This window comes from Centroberyx affinis, unplaced genomic scaffold (assembly GCF_046629955.1).
Source record: "Centroberyx affinis isolate AG114_WGS23_722 - 3 ecotype Tasmania unplaced genomic scaffold, CSIRO-AGI_Caff_v1 ptg000392l_1, whole genome shotgun sequence".
In the NCBI taxonomy this organism is placed as follows: Eukaryota; Metazoa; Chordata; class Actinopteri; order Beryciformes; family Berycidae; genus Centroberyx; species Centroberyx affinis.
Window position 1 is genome coordinate 689,180 of NW_027279060.1, and position 18,212 is coordinate 707,391.

General features: G+C 39.5%; 3 protein-coding genes across 8 annotated transcripts; all 3 read right to left on the reverse strand.

Moving 5' to 3' along the window:
- Window positions 1-799: 799 nt before the first annotated feature.
- Window positions 800-6,788, reverse strand: LOC139641590 (casein kinase II subunit alpha-like). The gene is given in 16 exon segments (XM_071516063.1): window positions 800-1,448; window positions 1,585-1,674; window positions 1,832-1,980; window positions 2,081-2,120; window positions 2,123-2,180; window positions 3,552-3,653; window positions 3,792-3,902; window positions 4,002-4,085; window positions 4,263-4,322; window positions 4,415-4,465; window positions 4,571-4,672; window positions 4,868-4,979; window positions 5,088-5,216; window positions 5,425-5,501; window positions 5,897-5,988; window positions 6,734-6,788. Coding segments are annotated over 13 exon segments (1,176 nt in total). The 5' UTR covers window positions 5,189-5,216; window positions 5,425-5,501; window positions 5,897-5,988; window positions 6,734-6,788; the 3' UTR covers window positions 800-1,332.
- A 4,609-nt stretch (window positions 6,789-11,397) lies between these two features.
- On the reverse strand, window positions 11,398-12,810 carry tyrobp (transmembrane immune signaling adaptor TYROBP). The gene is made up of 5 exons (XM_071516143.1): window positions 12,610-12,810; window positions 12,465-12,485; window positions 12,211-12,354; window positions 12,006-12,073; window positions 11,398-11,871 (listed from the first exon to the last, which is right to left on the reverse strand). Exons 1-5 carry the CDS (start codon window positions 12,644-12,646, stop codon window positions 11,815-11,817), a joined length of 327 nt encoding a protein of 108 aa, XP_071372244.1. The 5' UTR covers window positions 12,647-12,810; the 3' UTR covers window positions 11,398-11,814.
- Window positions 12,811-14,117: 1,307 nt separating this feature from the next.
- On the reverse strand, window positions 14,118-16,625 carry hcst (hematopoietic cell signal transducer). Of its 6 annotated transcripts, none has more exons than XM_071516126.1 (5): window positions 16,489-16,625; window positions 15,952-16,026; window positions 15,649-15,669; window positions 15,300-15,427; window positions 14,118-15,022 (listed from the first exon to the last, which is right to left on the reverse strand). In XM_071516126.1, exons 2-5 carry the CDS (start codon window positions 16,017-16,019, stop codon window positions 14,979-14,981), a joined length of 261 nt encoding a protein of 86 aa, XP_071372227.1. In that variant the 5' UTR covers window positions 16,020-16,026; window positions 16,489-16,625; the 3' UTR covers window positions 14,118-14,978. The 6 variants fall into 6 exon arrangements, with proteins under 6 accessions (XP_071372227.1, XP_071372230.1, XP_071372228.1 ...); XM_071516129.1 differs by having other exon boundaries at window positions 15,300-15,431; XM_071516127.1 differs by having other exon boundaries at window positions 16,392-16,524.
- Window positions 16,626-18,212: the final 1,587 nt, after the last annotated feature.

The window sequence follows — 18,212 nt, forward strand, 5'->3', positions numbered from 1 at the left end:
TTTTGTTAAATATCTAGGGGTGTTTTGGGAATTGATTGTACCCTAAAGTTTACTGATGTGTTTGTACATGTGCTCATCCCTGCCATTTTGGTGAGCATTGATAGGAAAGGTGGGTGCTGTCCTTGCTTTCTCTCACACATACTCTTGCAGTATTGGTTTTAATTCAAGCTCACCAAAGTGTCAAAATATGGCACATGTGCATATGCACACACACAAAACCTTAATTGCAAACATGTTGAAATGGTTGATGATGTGCATTGACATTCACATGCCCTCTCAAACACAAATCCTTAAATAAATGATTTAAAAAAATGGTAAAAAAAAAAAAAAAAAAAAGAATACACACACACATTTGATCAAAGCTTACCAGAATAGCAGAAATGTACACACACCTCACAAACTATGAGGAATCCATTTCGACCACTACAGATGCCCTGTATATCATTTGGTGCCAAAATCGACCCTGTAGTAACTGCACTTCAAAAAAGTTAAAGTGGCCTAATAATCACCAGAATACACCCCTCATAGCTCTGATGCAAACCAGTCAACAGACGGGACAATCAATAACATGTAGTGCCCGCAAAGACCTGTTTAAATTGTTTATTTCTGAAGTTGTTTTTTGCAAGTGATGAGACTCCTCCCAACATAAAACAAAAAGTTACAAAATTGTCTATGTAATCAAAATCATGTGTAAGAGACTTCATAAAAAACAAACATGAACACATACATACACATACAGAAGTGAAAGTAACATAAAATTGGCACAAACTATTGACCCTGTGATACTCAGCATTGGGTGCATGCAACCTGACAGTAACTGTAGAATATCTACAAAAGTCCAATTAAAGAATGATAGCATCTAACAACTTCAAAACACCAACAACTCCTGCACATAACAGTGTGTGTGCAACCATCGAGCACTGTTAAGTGGGGTACACCAGACTCCTGACTTGTTTTGTGAAGTCGTGTAAAGGTTCACAGTGTAATACAACAGCAGGATCCCCCAACAAACAGTTTCAAGCAAGACTGTATATTTGGAACATACAAAATAAATTTTATTATCCATTCTCTTCATGTCTACATCTTATTAGAATTTCTAGACACTGGCATTGTGAAATAACACACCCAAATTAATTCTAATAATCCTGACAGGTGCAACAATACATTTCTGTCAAGTCCAGATGTCAAAATATAACTGAATGTGAAAAGCAATTTAAATCTTCTTCTTTGTTATTCTCAACATAAAAAAAGGGGAGCCATGGCCCTGGCCTTCACTGAGAGCTGGGCAGGACATGGCCATGAGCACACACAAACACAGGTGAGGAGGTGGCTTCAGGGTTGGGCCCCAGTGGCTGCTGGGACTTGTGTGGCCAGAGTGTTGGGGGCAGAGATGACAGGTGATCCAGCAATGTTAGCCAGTGGCTGTGTGGAGGACATTGAGGTGATGCCTAGAGGAGACAGGAGGTTTAATGATTATTTCAAAATATTATTTACACGTCATCACTATCAAGATACAGATGTTTTACAGGTGTTTTGTTGATGGAGGTTCATTGAGGACCCAAGGCTCAGTGCAAGAAGACTTACCGGCCATCATGCTGGACGAGCTGACTGGTGTAGAGCTGGCAGCCATTCCTCCAGGAGTGGCCCCCCTTCCCTGATCTTTGACGATGGGATCTGAGAATAGAAATGCATTCGAACACCTCATAAACCCAGTGGATATGTTGACACAATCCATCCGCATGAATTAATGCGCTCACAATACTGGTTAGAGGCAATAAACTCCAGCAATAAATAAGAGATAATAAAAAAAAGGGGGAAAAGGCAAACTTACAGAAGTAGGGATGATCCATGGCCTCTCTAGCTGTGAGGCGGGCTTGATGGTCATAGCGCAGTAGTTTGTCCAGGAAGTCCAGGGCCTCTGTGCTGACCAGGTGCTGGTTCTCACTGTGCACAAACCTCTCCCACCTTTTACGGGAGTGTCTAAAGGATAGACCAGGGATGTAGATAGAAAAAAAAATAATTTAGTTGGCAAAATATTTTACAATACTTTTACTTAGGTCAAAGAATGTGAGATTCTTACCTTCCCAGAATGTCATTGAACCGTGGATCTAATTCAATGTGTACTTATCGATGTAGTCATACAAGTCCTCAGTGCCGAGGACTTTTGCAATTCGCACAAGCTGTAAATTAGAAGAAAAAGAATAAAACAACTAAAATAGCACTATCAGTCATTGTGAAATCACATGTGAAATGGCATTTTTCTAGGTTTTCAAGGGTATGGATTGTATTGCAGTCTGTGGTGTTATAGCCAGCTAGGTAGTGGGGTTTGTGGGGCCTTAATTCAGACAGTCAGGCACAATAGTGCACACATTACTACACTATAGAGGAGGTCTAGAATGGAGTAAGGAAATAAAGAAAGAATAAAAATCTCCTTTAATCAACAACAATGTGCAAGTTTCATTAAACATCAACACAGTTTTGTGAAATATTTAAATTTGGCTGCATATTTATGTTTTGTCAAACAACCAAAACTGAATCAATTGTCTTTAGCCATGTTTCCATTAGAGCTGCAACGATTAATCGAGTCGTTGTCAACTATTAAATTAATCGCCAACTATTTGATAATCGATTAATCGGTTTGAGTAATTTTTTAAGAAAAATAAGTCAAAATTCTCTGATTCCAGCTTCTTAAATGTGAATATTTTCTGGTTTCTTTACTCCTCTGTGACAGTAAACTGAATATCTTTGGGTTGTGGACAAAACAAGACATTTGAGGACGTCATCTTGGGCTTTGGGAAACACTGATCGTAATTTTTCACCATTTTCTGACATTTTATAGACCAAACAACTAATCGATTAATCGAGAAAATAATCGACAGATTAATCGACAATGAAAATAATCGTTAGTTGCAGCCCTAGTTTCCATGTTAACATAACATTAGACTATGGATAGAGGAGTTTAGTTTTGTTTACTAGTCATTGCAAATTATTTACGTAGCCTAATTTTGTGACGATCAAATTAATAGCAACAATACACTATTTCAAATGGAGTGTCAGACAGGCTTTACAAAACAAGGCCAGCAATAAGACACGGAAGAAAACGGAAAATGCTGCATGGTGAAAGTTACACTGTGGGATGAGCTAAAAGAACTGACATCATCCATAGGGGTGATATGCTTTATAAGCGTTGTCCACTGTTACAGCCCTGCATTTGACATTTGCCCATTTCGGTTTGACATTCAGTAGACAGATGGCAAAAAGTGAATGAGAACCCCCCCCCCCCAGTCGAAGAATGTGGTCGTACTGGTCACATTCAAGGTGTGACTGTGTGAAACTGTGGGTGGGAAGCAGAGGAGTGCTGAAAATGTAAAGCTTATTTAATGTTTCCCTGGATGAGTAAAAATATATATATATTTTTTTAAAAGTCAGTTTGGTTGCCCTTAAGTCTCATGCAGCTAGAAGGTTGGTTACCATAGCAACAAAAGATGCCACTTCCCATTAAAAATAATAATATAAAAAATAACTCAAATATTTGAATTGATTCTTCATACCTGATCGTAGTTGTCATGTCCGTGGAAGAAGGGCTCCTTTCTGAAGATCATGCTGGCCAGCATGCAGCCCAAACTCCACATGTCCAAGCTGTAGTCATACATCTACAAAAAAAGAACAGTGAAAAGCCTTTATCCTGCTACATGACTGCATTTTTTATTAAACAAATAAACTCATCTATCATAATACAAATCCCGGTTACATTTTGACCATCCAGTTCTGGAAGAATATGGGGGCCTCACCTGGTAGTCTACCAGCAGTTCAGGTCCTTTGAAGTACCTGGATGCCACTCTCACATTGTATTCCTGGTTTGGGTGGTAGAACTCTGCCAAGCCCCAGTCGATTAGGCGGAGCTAGAAGTTAAGAAAAAGGAGTTGGATGTATTCTATAGATTGTAATTCGCTGCAGCCACAACGGCTATTAAAAAACGTGGAGAGCAGGTAATAGTATACCTTTCTGTGTTCGTGGTCAATCATGACATTGTGTGGCTTGACATCTCTGTGCATAATCCCCATACTGTGGCAGTAATCCAGAGCCTAACCAAGTGAGGAGAGAAAACAGCAGGTTAGAGTATAGGTAAGTATTAGCACACAATACTCTGAATGTGCAACTGATGTCACCCACATTTGTGAAAAGGTTTCTGGCAAATATTTCACAACTATATTTAAATAGAGTATGCAGAACAAATCAACAACAAAAGCTGAGTTTCTTACCTTTAAGATTTCGTACATGTAGAACCGTATGTCGAAGTCAGAAAGGGTTTGATACAATTGCTGGAAAAAAAGCATGTACAATTAGATACATTTTTGTGTATTAACACATCTAAAATGCCACATAAGTATACCAAAAAAGCATTCATGCCTACCTTGAAGTCTGTATTGTTGACATGTTCAAAAACCAGAGCGGGGGTTCGGGACTGAAAAGAAAAATCAGAGAACGGTGTGTTTATGTGTGGCACCGCAAATATATATGAATTCTTAGTCTGTTACAAAGTGATTAGTGCAAAGGAGTACAAAATTACCACAGGATCCTTGACGATATCTAACAGTGAGATGATATTTGGACCACCCCTCAGATTCTCCAGGATCTTTATTTCTCTCTTGATTTTCTTTTTTTTCACCGGCTGCGGACAGAAGCATTCTTGTGAGATCACAGGAAATCTCCATTGAAGTGATTGTTAAATGTTTTGACAATGTTTTGTGTGTGTCGCCAACACAGCTGTGTCCGGAGTTATCAGCTCAAAGTGTGGTGAGTTTAGTACTCAAACCATGTGTACAACTTAAAAATTGCCGGGATATTCAAGTGATTATTTCCATACCTTCAGTATTTTCACAACCACTTTTTCATTGTTTGTGATGTTTATGGCTTCAAACACTTCACTATATTTGCCTCTGCCTAGTTTTCTGACTAGTTGATAGTCGTCTTGGTTCCTGAAAAGCAAAAAGCCATGGTGAACATCGCTGAGTTGTCTTTAACCAACAATGTAAACCAAATACAACATAACTGAAGCACTGGACAGCAATTCCCATCCGCCTTACCCCCATTCAACAACATGGGACTCATAATCCCAGTATTCCCGGGGCCTCTGTGTGTTTACATCAGGGTAAACTCGAGAGCGGCTTGGAACAGGGCCAGACATATTCTACACAGGATCTTCTCTAAATCTCCTAAAAAAGACAAACAACATAGAGGAATTGAGTCAAAATTAGAGCAAGAACAACTAAAAACACAATGACTTATGTTCATTGCCAAATAATAGTCATTTCTAAAGCACTGCTCATACAAATGTAGCATGGAGTGCACTTCAGAACAATAAATAATACATCATTTTAGGTGATATGAGGATGTCTAATTTAATATTAGACAACAAAATACCTTGGAGGTTCCCTCCAGGATGATGGTGATAGATGAGTTTGAACTGGAGTGGTGGAGACGCCTTTATGGTAAGAAAACTACATGGGTGTAGATATGAAACAGACACAATTAGGGCATACTACAGTCCAATTATTGTAATTAGTTCAACATTACATGTAGGACTGAAAAACACTAATCAAAGTCTCACAGACAAACATGTTGACCTGAGAATTTAAATTCACTTCACTGTTGCACTTGATGCAAGTTGCTTTGGATAAAAGTAATAAATGCCTCAAATGTAAATGCAAATGTTTCTGAGATGCAAATGGAAGACAGCAATGACACAAACTGAAACTGTGGCACAAGTCAAAGGACCAAACGCGGTAAAAAAAAAAAAAAAAAACTGCCTATAAACTAATTTAGTGGTGTATGAATGCGTCTGTTCAAAATCTAAACGTGTGTCTGAATATGGTGTTGTAAGAAGTTGAGAAACCTGAATGTTAAAACGGGGCATCCAACCAGTCTAATCAGGAGGTACAGGGTTCAATACAGTCATCACTGGGGTCTACACCAAGGCAGTATCTCCTGTTGGAAAAAGATAAAGATAAAGAAAAGAAGGGTTGATGAAGGGTCATTACTGCCAATTAATCAAACAGGAGCAAACTATGTTAGCTACGGTGAACTAGCTAATTTGTTAGGTGAATTATATGCGTCTGTGCGTCAAACATCCAAAGGGCAAATGGCCTCTAAGGTCCAAAACACTGATCTTCCTCGTTCTCTTATAGCCAGTTAACCCGCTTGGCACTTTACGGTTAGTGTACGCACAGACCCTCAGTGGCCCAAGGCCTGCACAAGTGTAGTGGAGCTAGCTATCGGGCAAACTGGGCAGCTGGCTGGGATGCTAGCTAGTTAGCATTAGCTCATCAACAGCAGAGGGAAAAGCCGGGTGGAAAGTCACAGAGAAATTGCGAGCTAACTCGCGGCCATATTACGTGGCTATGGTGGAAAAGAACAACAGCCCATCTCAAAATTGTCAAAGCAACATTCTGGTGGTGATGATTAATCTAACGATAGAGTATTAGCTTCGAGGAATTTATTTCCCAAAGCTAAAAAGTGCTAAGCTAGCAGGCTAGGGGAGTGAATAGCTTGCTGGCTGGCGAGGCAACTGACTGACAACGCCTTGAGAAAACATCCTACAAACACTGTTATCGAGCAGTAGTACGGCAACGCAGTTATGTTACATGTTTCCAACATTTCCTTGTATATAAATCATCCATCGGTACTTCCAAACCTAGGGGGATTCACGGTTAAATAACACAATTTATATTACCTCTCAACGTTGTTGGGACGTCAATATGGCGATGCTTGGGATCAAGAGCTTAGTGCAAACAGCCTCTCCTGCAGAGGGCGCTCTACTTTTTCTTTTTCACGGGGGAGATTGTAGCGCTTGCTGCCACCAACAGGTCTGCTCGAGGGAGAAACTTTTCCAGAACTGCATTTGTTTTTATTCAGTTCTATCTGTTTTATCATTTATTTTTGTTACGTCCACCCCTTTCTGATCCATTCATCCGCTCATTCATAATTCATTCGTGAGTCTCATCTGCCGCATTATAGGGACTTCTAAACTTTTTCATATAAAGAACCATGTTTGACCATGGGCTCTCATTTGTGAGACTGGGTCAAGGAGTCTCATCTGAGAAGATTTGTGTTGGCACTTATGATTCCGTACAGAATTGTGAAAAACTGTTTACAGCCTACTGTAGGTGGACAGATTACAGTGGGGAGAGTGAAAACCATGGTATAATCATTCTTTCACTGTACTAAATAACAGTCAAATTAAACTATTCCTCATTTTTGTTGATGACTGCCTGAAAGCCCCTCCAGGACCCAGACCCCACATTGGAAACCACTGCCTTAATATCCACACTATAGCCTATCCACCTAGACACCTACCGCGCGCACACACACACACACAATAATTTGTTGAAAAATAGATGAGTTGAAGATGTGTTAAAATTACACAACACAGTTGCTACATTTTCAACATATTCAACACCTTTTCAATGGCTCTTCAATACATTCTTGTGTTCTCTATTTTAGTCTTCTAGGAGAAATTTCCAAAATGTTCACTATAGGACCTATTTGAAAAGGTCTTTGTCTAGGCAAAAAATAGGACTAGACTGGATAGTCAGACAATACAATGCACACTCTGTGCTGTCATTAAAAGGCTATCTCAATAACACAGGAAAAGCCAGGGGCATTTTCTTTGAATAACCAACTACCTGTAATCAACACACAATGCAGAGAAAGACTGTTCCTTTCTTGTGCCTTTTGTGTTTTGAGGACATCTGTTTTCAAATTGAATTGATATAATGAATAAGCCTTTGTAAACCAATTAGGGCCTGTAATCATTGCTCCTCCGCCTGCTCATTCTTAAAGAATTCCCAAAGTCATGCACTGTTAAACCCATAGAAACAGTCTTTGGCTACAACTGAATCTGATAAATGTTGTCAAAAGCTATCATTAACATGGATGAGACCTATTAGAGGTGAAGAAGCAGCGGTACATAAAAGCTCAGCGGCACTCTTGCTGCCCTACTGAACACTGCTGCTGACTGAAGTCTACAATGAAGCTGTAAGTTTTCATATTTTGTGATGTTGATTCATATTTTCAAATTATAATAATTGAAACTTCATTTTATTTCCCAGAGAAGAAAATGACATAATGATATAAGTCATGATATTAAAATGTATTTCCTGGTTAAATCTAAAAATGATTGTGATTTTATTTGTTTTAGCTTCCTTTGTTGTCTGTTACTTCTTGCATTTGCAACGGCTGTGTTAACGAGCCCCATAAGAGGTAAACTAATCTAAAGAGAGAAAATATCTCAAATACTATTTACACAGGCTTACTTTAAGTGTTGTAATGCACTCAATTCATGTCATTCAATTTTCTTGAATACCACACTGGGAATAACTATATTTCTTTCTTTTTCTTTTCAAGAGCAAAAAGAAAATGTGTTAAGCTTCCTGAATGGTGAGTCTTTATGTCAGGTTTATATTTTTGAACAATATGTTGCATTTTCTGAGCAATATGTTGGCCTACATGCAAAACGGTGATATTATTGTTTCTCGTGAGATGAATAAGTGTATTGTACTGTATAAATCAATTCTGTGAAATAATAGAACCCTTTCTTTACTGTTGTTATAGATGCACTCAGCGTGACTCCTACTGAAAAGACCGTACCTGGAAATTTCACAGGTCTGTGCTTCAAACTTTAGTTGTCTTATCAGCTACTCCCACATGCATACAGTATTAAAACAGGTAGATCCAATTAAACCATGTTAAACTTACATACTTTACCAGATGCTGTAAGTACTTCTGGATTGCCAAAAACATATACACCACAGATACAAAGACCAAGTCAGAGCAGAGGAAGGAGCAGAATTAGAAATTGTTTGCCTTCATGTTGTTTTATTGTTCAGATTAATCTTTATATAAAAGAAAAAACAATATCATTACCATCAACAACCATCTCAATGGTCATCATCACCATATATTGTCTCTTTTCCACAGTATATCAAAACCCTTTAAGTAAACCTGTGCAAGAAGAAAATTCAGAAGGTACATTTTAATGTTTTTTTTCTATTGATATTAATATACTGTATGTAGCCTAGGGTACAATGTGGTACAGTGCTTCCTTTCCCTAATTTTCTTCAGATTTGGACATTTCAACGGCTACAGATTGCTGATTTCACAGGTCAAAACAGTGGCGGATTAAAGGGGTTTGTCATTGTTAGTATTTGATTTTAAGTAGTGCTCACCTGCATTGTTGCTCATTCACAGATATCTCAGAGGAAAAATCTACAGAGAGTGGTTACACCGATGGGTTCACAGGTATGCGAGCTACCGTTCAGTAGCAAATGTAGAAAAGATACCTCATACAAATAGATATAATACTAGTTTTCTTAATGTTTCAGATCCAGGACTACCTGAAAAGAACCTTGGAGGTGAAAGCAGCGGTAAAGTAGCCTATATTACTATTATAACCTATACTGACAGGGTCAATCAATATGTCTTAACATCCCCCTGTCTGTCTGAGCCTGAAAGCAAGGACACAAGTGACAGACATGTTATTTTTTAAATACAACAATACAAACATGAAACTTTGATCCCAATAGTGTACTGTTAGTACAGGATAATAATTCTGTGGGTGAGAAAAATATAAGATATAGTCTATAAGATGTAGCCTGATTCGTGTGCACAACTACTTCTCTTGCTTCTAGGAGGCGGTAACAATGTAAAAAAGAAAAGATGTTGATGCAGATGCTGTAATTGTAGCCCTAAAATGTTCTGAACAAATGAATGTTAACAGTTTAAGGCTATTACTAAAACAAAACACAGAAACAAGCGATAACCTTCATTCTTCCCAGATGTGTTTACAGACCTTGACAGCCATGAGACCACGATTCCTAATACTGTGGGGAAAAATGAGGCGCCGTCCAGAGGGAAGGCCACAGTGGACACATTGAGTATGGATTTGACCAGCAGACTGGTTCCAGGCTATGGGAGCCCAGAGCAGAGCGGGACACACAGGACCCTGGTGGAGACACACAATGGAAAGCTCATTGATCTGAACAGTGAGGAGGGAATACCGGTGGATGGTCAGGAGGCTGGAAGTTTGACACAAAAACAAGCTATCAGAGTGACTGACAATGCTCGTCGAGGCATCAATCTGCAAAGAAAGGCGACACCAGGAAGAGGTCAGCTCCTGCATGGAGTTGACGGGCTGAATGGCATGTTGGCCCCGGGCTGGAGCAGAGAACAGCTGGACCGGGACAGTTTTGAGGCTTTGAATGGCAGACCTGCTGCTGCGGCTGCTGGCAACAGCAGAGACACAGACTATGATGGTAAGATCTGATTCTGTGTAAAATTGATCGTTCCAAGAATTATTATGCTCGGAGCAATCAAAGTCTGATCAGCTCATCTCAATTTCCCCACAGATACTAGAGAATTTATCAGCGCTGAGAGGTATCCGATAGGTGAGTTCACAGTGTGTTTGCTATATTAGTGAATTGTGTAAATGGGCTGTGTGGCCAACGATGCATGCAGTAACTGCCTCTTTGAAAAAATCTTTCATTCCTTCTTCTTCTCTCTTCTTTGTGCTGTAGCGCCCCCCGGAGCTCATGGTCAGTAGCTCGTCTGTGCCAGCCAGCACCACAACCTCCCAGAAGATCATCATTCCTCTGCCTGTGAGTCATACAGGTGTTGTCTGTACTTGCATCTCTGTATCCACTCAACCTGGCTGAGGAAACAGCTCCGTGAAATGTTTACGTGTTTACAGTTACAAGACAAAAGAGAAATAAGTTCCATGTGATGATTCAATTTCAACCTCATATGATTAATAAAGATATTTCCTAGTATTTGCTTCATCATCATTCTTCTATTATAGTGAATGCATTGTTGAACGACAAGGCGACTGGTTTTCTCTCTTTTCTTCAGATTCTAGTCACACTGATGTTCATAATGAGTCAGGAGCTGCCATCTATTGACTCATAGGAAACAGGCAGGCTGGATCAAAATATCTCCTGGGACTTTTTCACCCTACTTTAGAATTTTAGATTTATTTTGTGATGTGATCATGTGAACAAATGTGAGAAAGAAAGAAAGAAAAAAGAAAGAAAGAAAGAAAGAAAGACTTACTGTTAGGTTTTCTCAGTTGTTTGTCAGGCTTACTCATGGAAACTACAAAAGTGTCATGTTTGGCATGGAAATAGTGATATGTTATAAAAAAAGATGTCAGATATCAAATGTCACAAAATTGGTTCATAAGAGCCACTGCATCCATTTTAAGATGGGGGTCGGATTGCATTAACTTCAATGGTGTACGATGCATATTTTTGTCAGCCACATTACCACTGAAATGAGCACAACCACACTTTGCCCAAGTCTGAATTTTTCTGCAAGTACACATAGGCCTCTAATTTTGATGCTTTTATTACAATATGTGCAACTGCTGTAACTGCTATACAATAAGTGGTTATACATACAGGTTATAAAATGTAATCATTAAATTTACAATTAGTTAAATACAATAACAAATTTCTAGAGACATCTAAACATTTACAAAATAACAAGTACACTTGAGAAATATAATGAGAACGTTACGTATAGCACAACACAGTACAATTCAATGCTTGAATGAAATATAATTCCATTACATGTAAAATACACATAATATTACCTATAATGCTGTAGAACACTGTACACATGTCTAGCAGCTGGTAAAGCGGGTTGTCTGTAGCAGAGTGTCTGGTACCAATGTAATGCAGCTCAGTATCCAATCCATCTCAGATTTTGGCACCAGCAAATAATCCAAGACAAGACTGGCGTTGTTTCAATTCCACCGTTTCATTTCCTAAAGTTTTGAAGCTCACTGTACACATCAGACTGGACTCCATGTAACTCCTACAAAAAAAGTAAAAGTAATTCATTTAGGAAGCACAAATGCCTGTCTTTTTAGCTAAGACATTTACCCAAGACCATATCATATCCATATTCAGTGTCTTTGATGATTGAATCACAATATGCCTCTGCTTTACCTGATAAGGAGATTCTGCGATCTCTGCTGTCTTCTTCTTTGACATTGTTGAAGCTAGATTTCCTCGACCTGTTGAAATTTGGAAATAGAGAAGGTGCAGGGATAGTTTCAAGTTTGCAAATGACTTCTCCCACCGACCTCCTGCCATTACACCCCCCCCCCCCCCACCACCACCACACACACACGCACACACACTTGGTCCTCACCGTCACGAGAATCCCATTCTCTTCTTTTCTTGTGGAAAGTTGCAAAGCAGAATACACAGAAAGTGATGAGGAGGGTCAGGATGATGTCACAGGCAATAATGCCCACTACGGACCCCATATCTATCTGGTAACAGGGACCGCACTCTGTGAAACGACAGTGTAAAAACACAGGATGGGAACACAAACAAAGATACACAACACCATATCCCATAATCCCCCAGGAGCTTAAGAACAGTTTTAGGAAAGCCAAGTACCTTGCTGTCCTTCTCCAGGACCTGAAAGAGGCAAAGTTAAGAAAACATCAGATGATAACAACAACTGGCATGAGAGTACCTAGACTTTCTTGCTATTGTACTCAGTCGCATCATTCACTCCTGCCACCATACACAAACCACTCACCAAATAATGAACCCACAATACAAAGAGTGCTGGACATCTCCTCGATGTCGATGTTTGTTAGAGGAGGAAATGAGTCGAGGTGGTTGAGGGTCACTGGTCCTTATATTCTCTTCCAAATGGCTGTGATCTTGCTTCTGTAAACAAGTGGTTGGAAACCAGAAGCAGCAGCAGACATGCAGATGGAGGACTGTCCACAGGCTGTCTGTGGTGCGAAGGGTGTCAGCATGTGACCGTGCTAGGAGGAAGAGGGAGCCCAGTGAGAGAAGAGGAAGCCAGTGTTTCTGTTTCTTCTCTGTAATGTGTTACACTCTGTTAATCTGTCATGTTCGCGTGGGTGTGGCTGGTCTCTCGCGCTGTAATGAAAGGCTCCTCATCCGATTTGATATGCTTGATCAGTTGGCATTCAGGCTTTTACGTGACTTTTTAACAGTGTACGGATTATTCACAGTAACCTGCTGAACCGATGCCAAGATGAGAAGCGATACAACCTCTGTTTCACCACATACGCAGTTTCTGCTGAAATAAGCCTAGCTGGTGATCATATCATCTCCAGCAGACCGTTTCCTTCTGACCTGTGGTTTGCTGCTGTGGGTTGGCCACAGTCACTGCTGCTTTGAGCCTTTGTTTAACCACAATTTTATCTGAAATGATAGTTTAAACTGTCAGTGAAATGAAAGTAACACCCACTGTGTTTGTAAAAGAGGCCTCAATGTTTAATAATCTTAAATGAATGATCAAAATGCTTTTAAAAACTGGTTAAGGAAACACATATAAACTAGATTTAAAACGTTTCCTAACAAGTTTTCTTAAATTCCTTATACAAAGGAATGTGTATGCCTGAAATGAAACCTCTTAAACAGGCCTGATACATATCTCTACGTGTAGAGAGAGAGAGAGAGAGAGAGTGTGAGAGAGAGAGAGAGAGAGAGAGAGAGAGAGAGAGAGAGCATTCATAAACTCAAGGGAAATTCCCTGCACAAATCCCCTGCCACTACTTCCCAAATTTGTGTGAAGCTGAGAACAGACGGTTCAACGACAAGCCTTCCCATCCCACGGTTGGCCTCTCGAAAAACTGTACGCCCAGAGTCATCTCTTCAGGAGGGTATTACCCAGAGCTACAGCACATAGATTAACTACCGCCGCAACACGATAGAGCTACAGAGGAGGTAGATCAGACAGATGATACAGACATACAGAGCGGGCTAGACAACTATGTGTGTGTGTGTGTGTGTGTGGGCTATCATGTCTGAGAAGCCTGGGTCAGCATGTTCTATTTGTTTGACTGAAAGGGCAGGCAGACATTTAGCAAATAATTATATGTACATGGCAGTGACAAAAGTCTATTTCTGTCAGCGAATGGGAAAAATACGACTCAACATAATTCAACTATAGCCGACTTTCACCACGAGATGGCAGTGATTTGTGTTTCAGTTATTTTTTATGCTTGTTTGATCTACAATGAGTTGAGGCTCAAAATGCAGTTTTATCAACACTTATCTTTATGTGTTAACAATTCAGTCAGTCAGTCAGTCAGTTCTGATGCTCAGAAGAAACTGGAAGCCTTCACCCATCCACAAAACATCCCACATTCAGAAATACCATTAAGAATACTGTCTTTCAGGGTTACAAAAAAAAAGCTCATGAAATATACAGCTTTTGATCATGGAAGTATTAATACAAGATCTTTTAAAATATTTGGACATCTTGCTAGCCTAAAAATACAGTCAACTGCAGGCGCTGTATGTGGGTTTAGTGCCAGCACTGATTGAAAATGAATAACACTCAGTTGAGTTTGTCATGCAAAATTTCATCATTGTACTGAAAAACTGAATTTGATTTGCACAACTTGAATTTGTATCATATAATTTGATATACCTTTTATTGATCAGGCTTTGCAAAACAACTCCAAGCAGATAGTTGAAGAAACACAAGCACACAGTGGGGCACAATGTAAAATACATTTTCATGCTCTTTAAATAAAAAATGGATTGCTAAAGCTTTTATATACGGCACTAAATGCATTCTCTGTAACAGTTGCAGTTTCTCATGTCTTTGGAATCTGACAGTCCTATTTTTTTCACACAGTTTCTATGAATTAGGAGTCATCAGTGTGTTTATTGCATGTGTAATGAATTAAGCAGAACTCCAGCAATTTGGTCTTTCCTAAACAGGTTTAAAAATATGTTCAAGACACTATTGCAAATCAGTCCAAAACCAAAGGGTTTATTATACAAGAGTTTGATTTAAAGTTCAAGTAAGTTCAATTTATCTTAGTTGACATTTTGTACTCTGATAAAAATAAATGATCTACAAAAATGTGAACATCACTTCTTAATATACTGTAGCATCTTCAAATGTTGCTCTGTAGATTAAGTCTTGCAGTTTGCCCTGACATTCATATACACCTTATCAGCTGTGAGGAGATGAGAAGAGAGACAGGAAGAGAGAGATAATTACTATTTGAAAATATAAAGTTACCAAATACACCAAGAACATGTTGAGGGGATAAAATAAATATGTTATAAATGATTCCCATTTCCCTCTAGACCTAACACACCCTTAGCAGGGACACAGAGGCCAACATGTTAAAAATATCCTTGGGGATGTGAAAGGCCAAAAGCTCACAAAAGATTTAAACACTATATGACAACATGGTTGCTTTTGTGCACTTCATGGCCCTGTTTCCTCACCGTTTTCTCTCCTCTGACGCCGAGAGCTGGCGCACTGGTAGGTGACAACGACAATGATGAGAGTCAACACCAAGTCTGCAGAGATGATGCCGGCCATTGTGCCAGGCTCGATCCTGTAGCAAGACACGCTATCTGGCAGAGGGACGGTGAATGCACAGACAGCAGAGATGAGTGGGATGGAAGAAAAGAGGTCTGAACTGAGAGAGGACTGGAAATAATTACTCATCATGTCCCTATCTCGCTATCGTCTGTATGTGTTTTGCTTATTGTACTATTTAAAACTTAAACTACTAAATTACTATGGAAAAACTTCATTTTTAGGGTTACATCCACAGTTTGTTGTACATACCTGCATCTGCCATGGCCAAGTCTTAGGCAGAGAAAGAGAAGAAAAATAAAACATACATTTTAGTGAATTCACTGCATGCAGGAACGCCTCTGTTTTTATAGAGGTGTTGCATGAAGTTAAGTTTCCGTCAGCTGCAACATATCTGTGGTTTCATTTTCCTGTGTAAGACCACCTTAGTGTGTTTGTGTGTGTGTGTGTGTGTGTGAGAGACAGAGAGCGAGAGAGAGAGAGAGAGAGAGAGAGAGAGAGAGAGAGAGAGAGAGAGAGAGAGAGCGAGCCATGACACCATGGACGTTTACTTACTGTAGAGAGAAAGCAGGAGAACCATAAACACTTTTTTGTCTGCCATAGTCGGCTGACAGCTCAATCATTTGCTTCCTGAAAGTGAAAGGGATTAAATTTCATTTCATTTGATTTCAAAGCCAAACTAACTTAAACCGTTTGAAACGGCGGACCCAACTGTGTAAGATTTTGACCTATTTTGTCCCTGCACCTACAAAGCCACATGAAGTACGCCTGTATCAGAATGAGTCATATGTTGGTGTGTGGGCATTAAAATGAAAAAATAAAATGTAAAAATCACAAAAATCCTTATCTTATTCTCCAAAATGAAATCATTAAATATATATATCATATATATAGCCATATATAAGTCAAGAAGAAAATGAAGTTCAGTCAATTACATTTCATGTGTAATGTGCTGTCTTTACAGTTGTATAAAGTAACTGAAAAGCTAGACATACAACCATTTGGATGTGACTTCCCAGATGCACCAGACATTAGGTGGTTAAAAGGCTAGGATGAGGAAGAGAAAATCAGCGCCAGTTAAGATCCTCGTACCTGCTCTGCTACGGGTCTGTCTGTCCTCTGGGATCCGATAGATGTGTGTGACTGGCGCTTACCACTAGTTTTCACTTTTGAGTGCTGACGTCAATTTTGTCTTCCTTCCCCTGCCCAGAAAGTAACTGAAACACTGCCTGTTTGTAGGCATTTCATCACAAAAATAACCCAACACTGTCTCATTTGAGGAGTAGTAGGGTTAAGAATTAAATGACTCTGTACTGACTTTCACTACCTGCCAAATTCTACCAGATTCAGCATTCACACTATCGCTGAAAACCAACAGTAATGCAGAAGTGTTTAGGTTGTTGAGTGTCACTCATGTGCCCATGAATAATTCCCTCTAGTCACTGCTGCCTCTTAGTGGCCAGGCAACATAAACCTGCATTTTGTTTGGTACACTGCATTCAGGATGATGGAAGCAAGTTTTCATGGCTTTTTTTTTTTTTTTTTACGTTTTTTTTTTTTTTTTAGCAAAGCCTCGCACAACAATGCACAAGCATCAGATTTAAACATTTCTGCTCCATCCTCCATGCCCAGAAGAGCCAACTTTCCTTGCTTGTCAAGTTAACCTGCCACTTCTGAAAATCCTCAAGGGTGCAACTGTGTTTTTATGATTTGTCAGGCAATGGTCAAACTGTCTTTGAGACATTATCCGTGATTCATCCTCAGCATCATTAGACAGTGGCCCTTGCAGTGATTATATCAATTATTCCAGTGAACAGTAGAGGGGGCTATGGCGCTTTAAAGCAAATAGCATTACAGCATAATCATACTATAAAGCAAGGAATCTCGGTCTGTATGTGTGTCCTTTGCATATCTCGAGAACTGTTCGTCCGATTGGCGGGTGTATTGCTGGGGACCCAAGGACGCGCAGTGTCGGATTGGACACGCGACACGTTCAATATTAATAAACTTTGAATAAACTATCTGTGCAGCAGCGGGGCTCAAAGCGAACGGGCACTGCACTAGTGCCTTGAAACATTGTATAGTGTACAAGTTTCGCGACCTCCTGTTCCTCCTCATATTTCTGCTTCTTACTCTTCAGGCCAATCTTGGTCATCCATCTTCTTCATACTTTCAGATATAAACTCAATTTCAACTTTAGACGGCACAATGTTTTAGGAACGTGTGTGATATAATTTCTCTCTTCAGTAGCCTACTCTGTTTTATAATAGTGATTAACTCATATTTGGGTGGATACTTAATGTTATGGTCAGTTGTGATATTGTTTGTACATTTTTAATATTTAAGGGTTAAGTTTCCGGAGGCTTTAACCCTTTAAGGTGTTTTAGTAGCCTAATACTGGAACTGAATCTATAATTATTGAGTTATGGAGCTTTCTTTCTTTCTTTTTCTTTCTTTCTTTCTTTCTTTCCTCACCACTCAAAGTGTTTTTCCAACTTATTTTTTCTCAAATCATAGCCTATTGTAATACCAGTCCAATCTTTATAGTAGCCTAGGCTATATGAAGTAGGCAATATAAAACTATATAACTAGGCTATATTACTGTATGTATGGTATGGCCCTCTGTAAATTACGAGAATATGTATTCGATCAAGTTATCACTTCTATTCTATTCTATTCTATTCTATTCTATTCTATTGGCTTGACATTATCCCGCACCAGCAGAGTCAATAAAACAGCGGAGGCGTGGCTTCAGGTTTACAAGAAGTGAAGAGGGCGTAGCGTCAGGGGCGGCGACGGGGAACAACGTGCTCCGT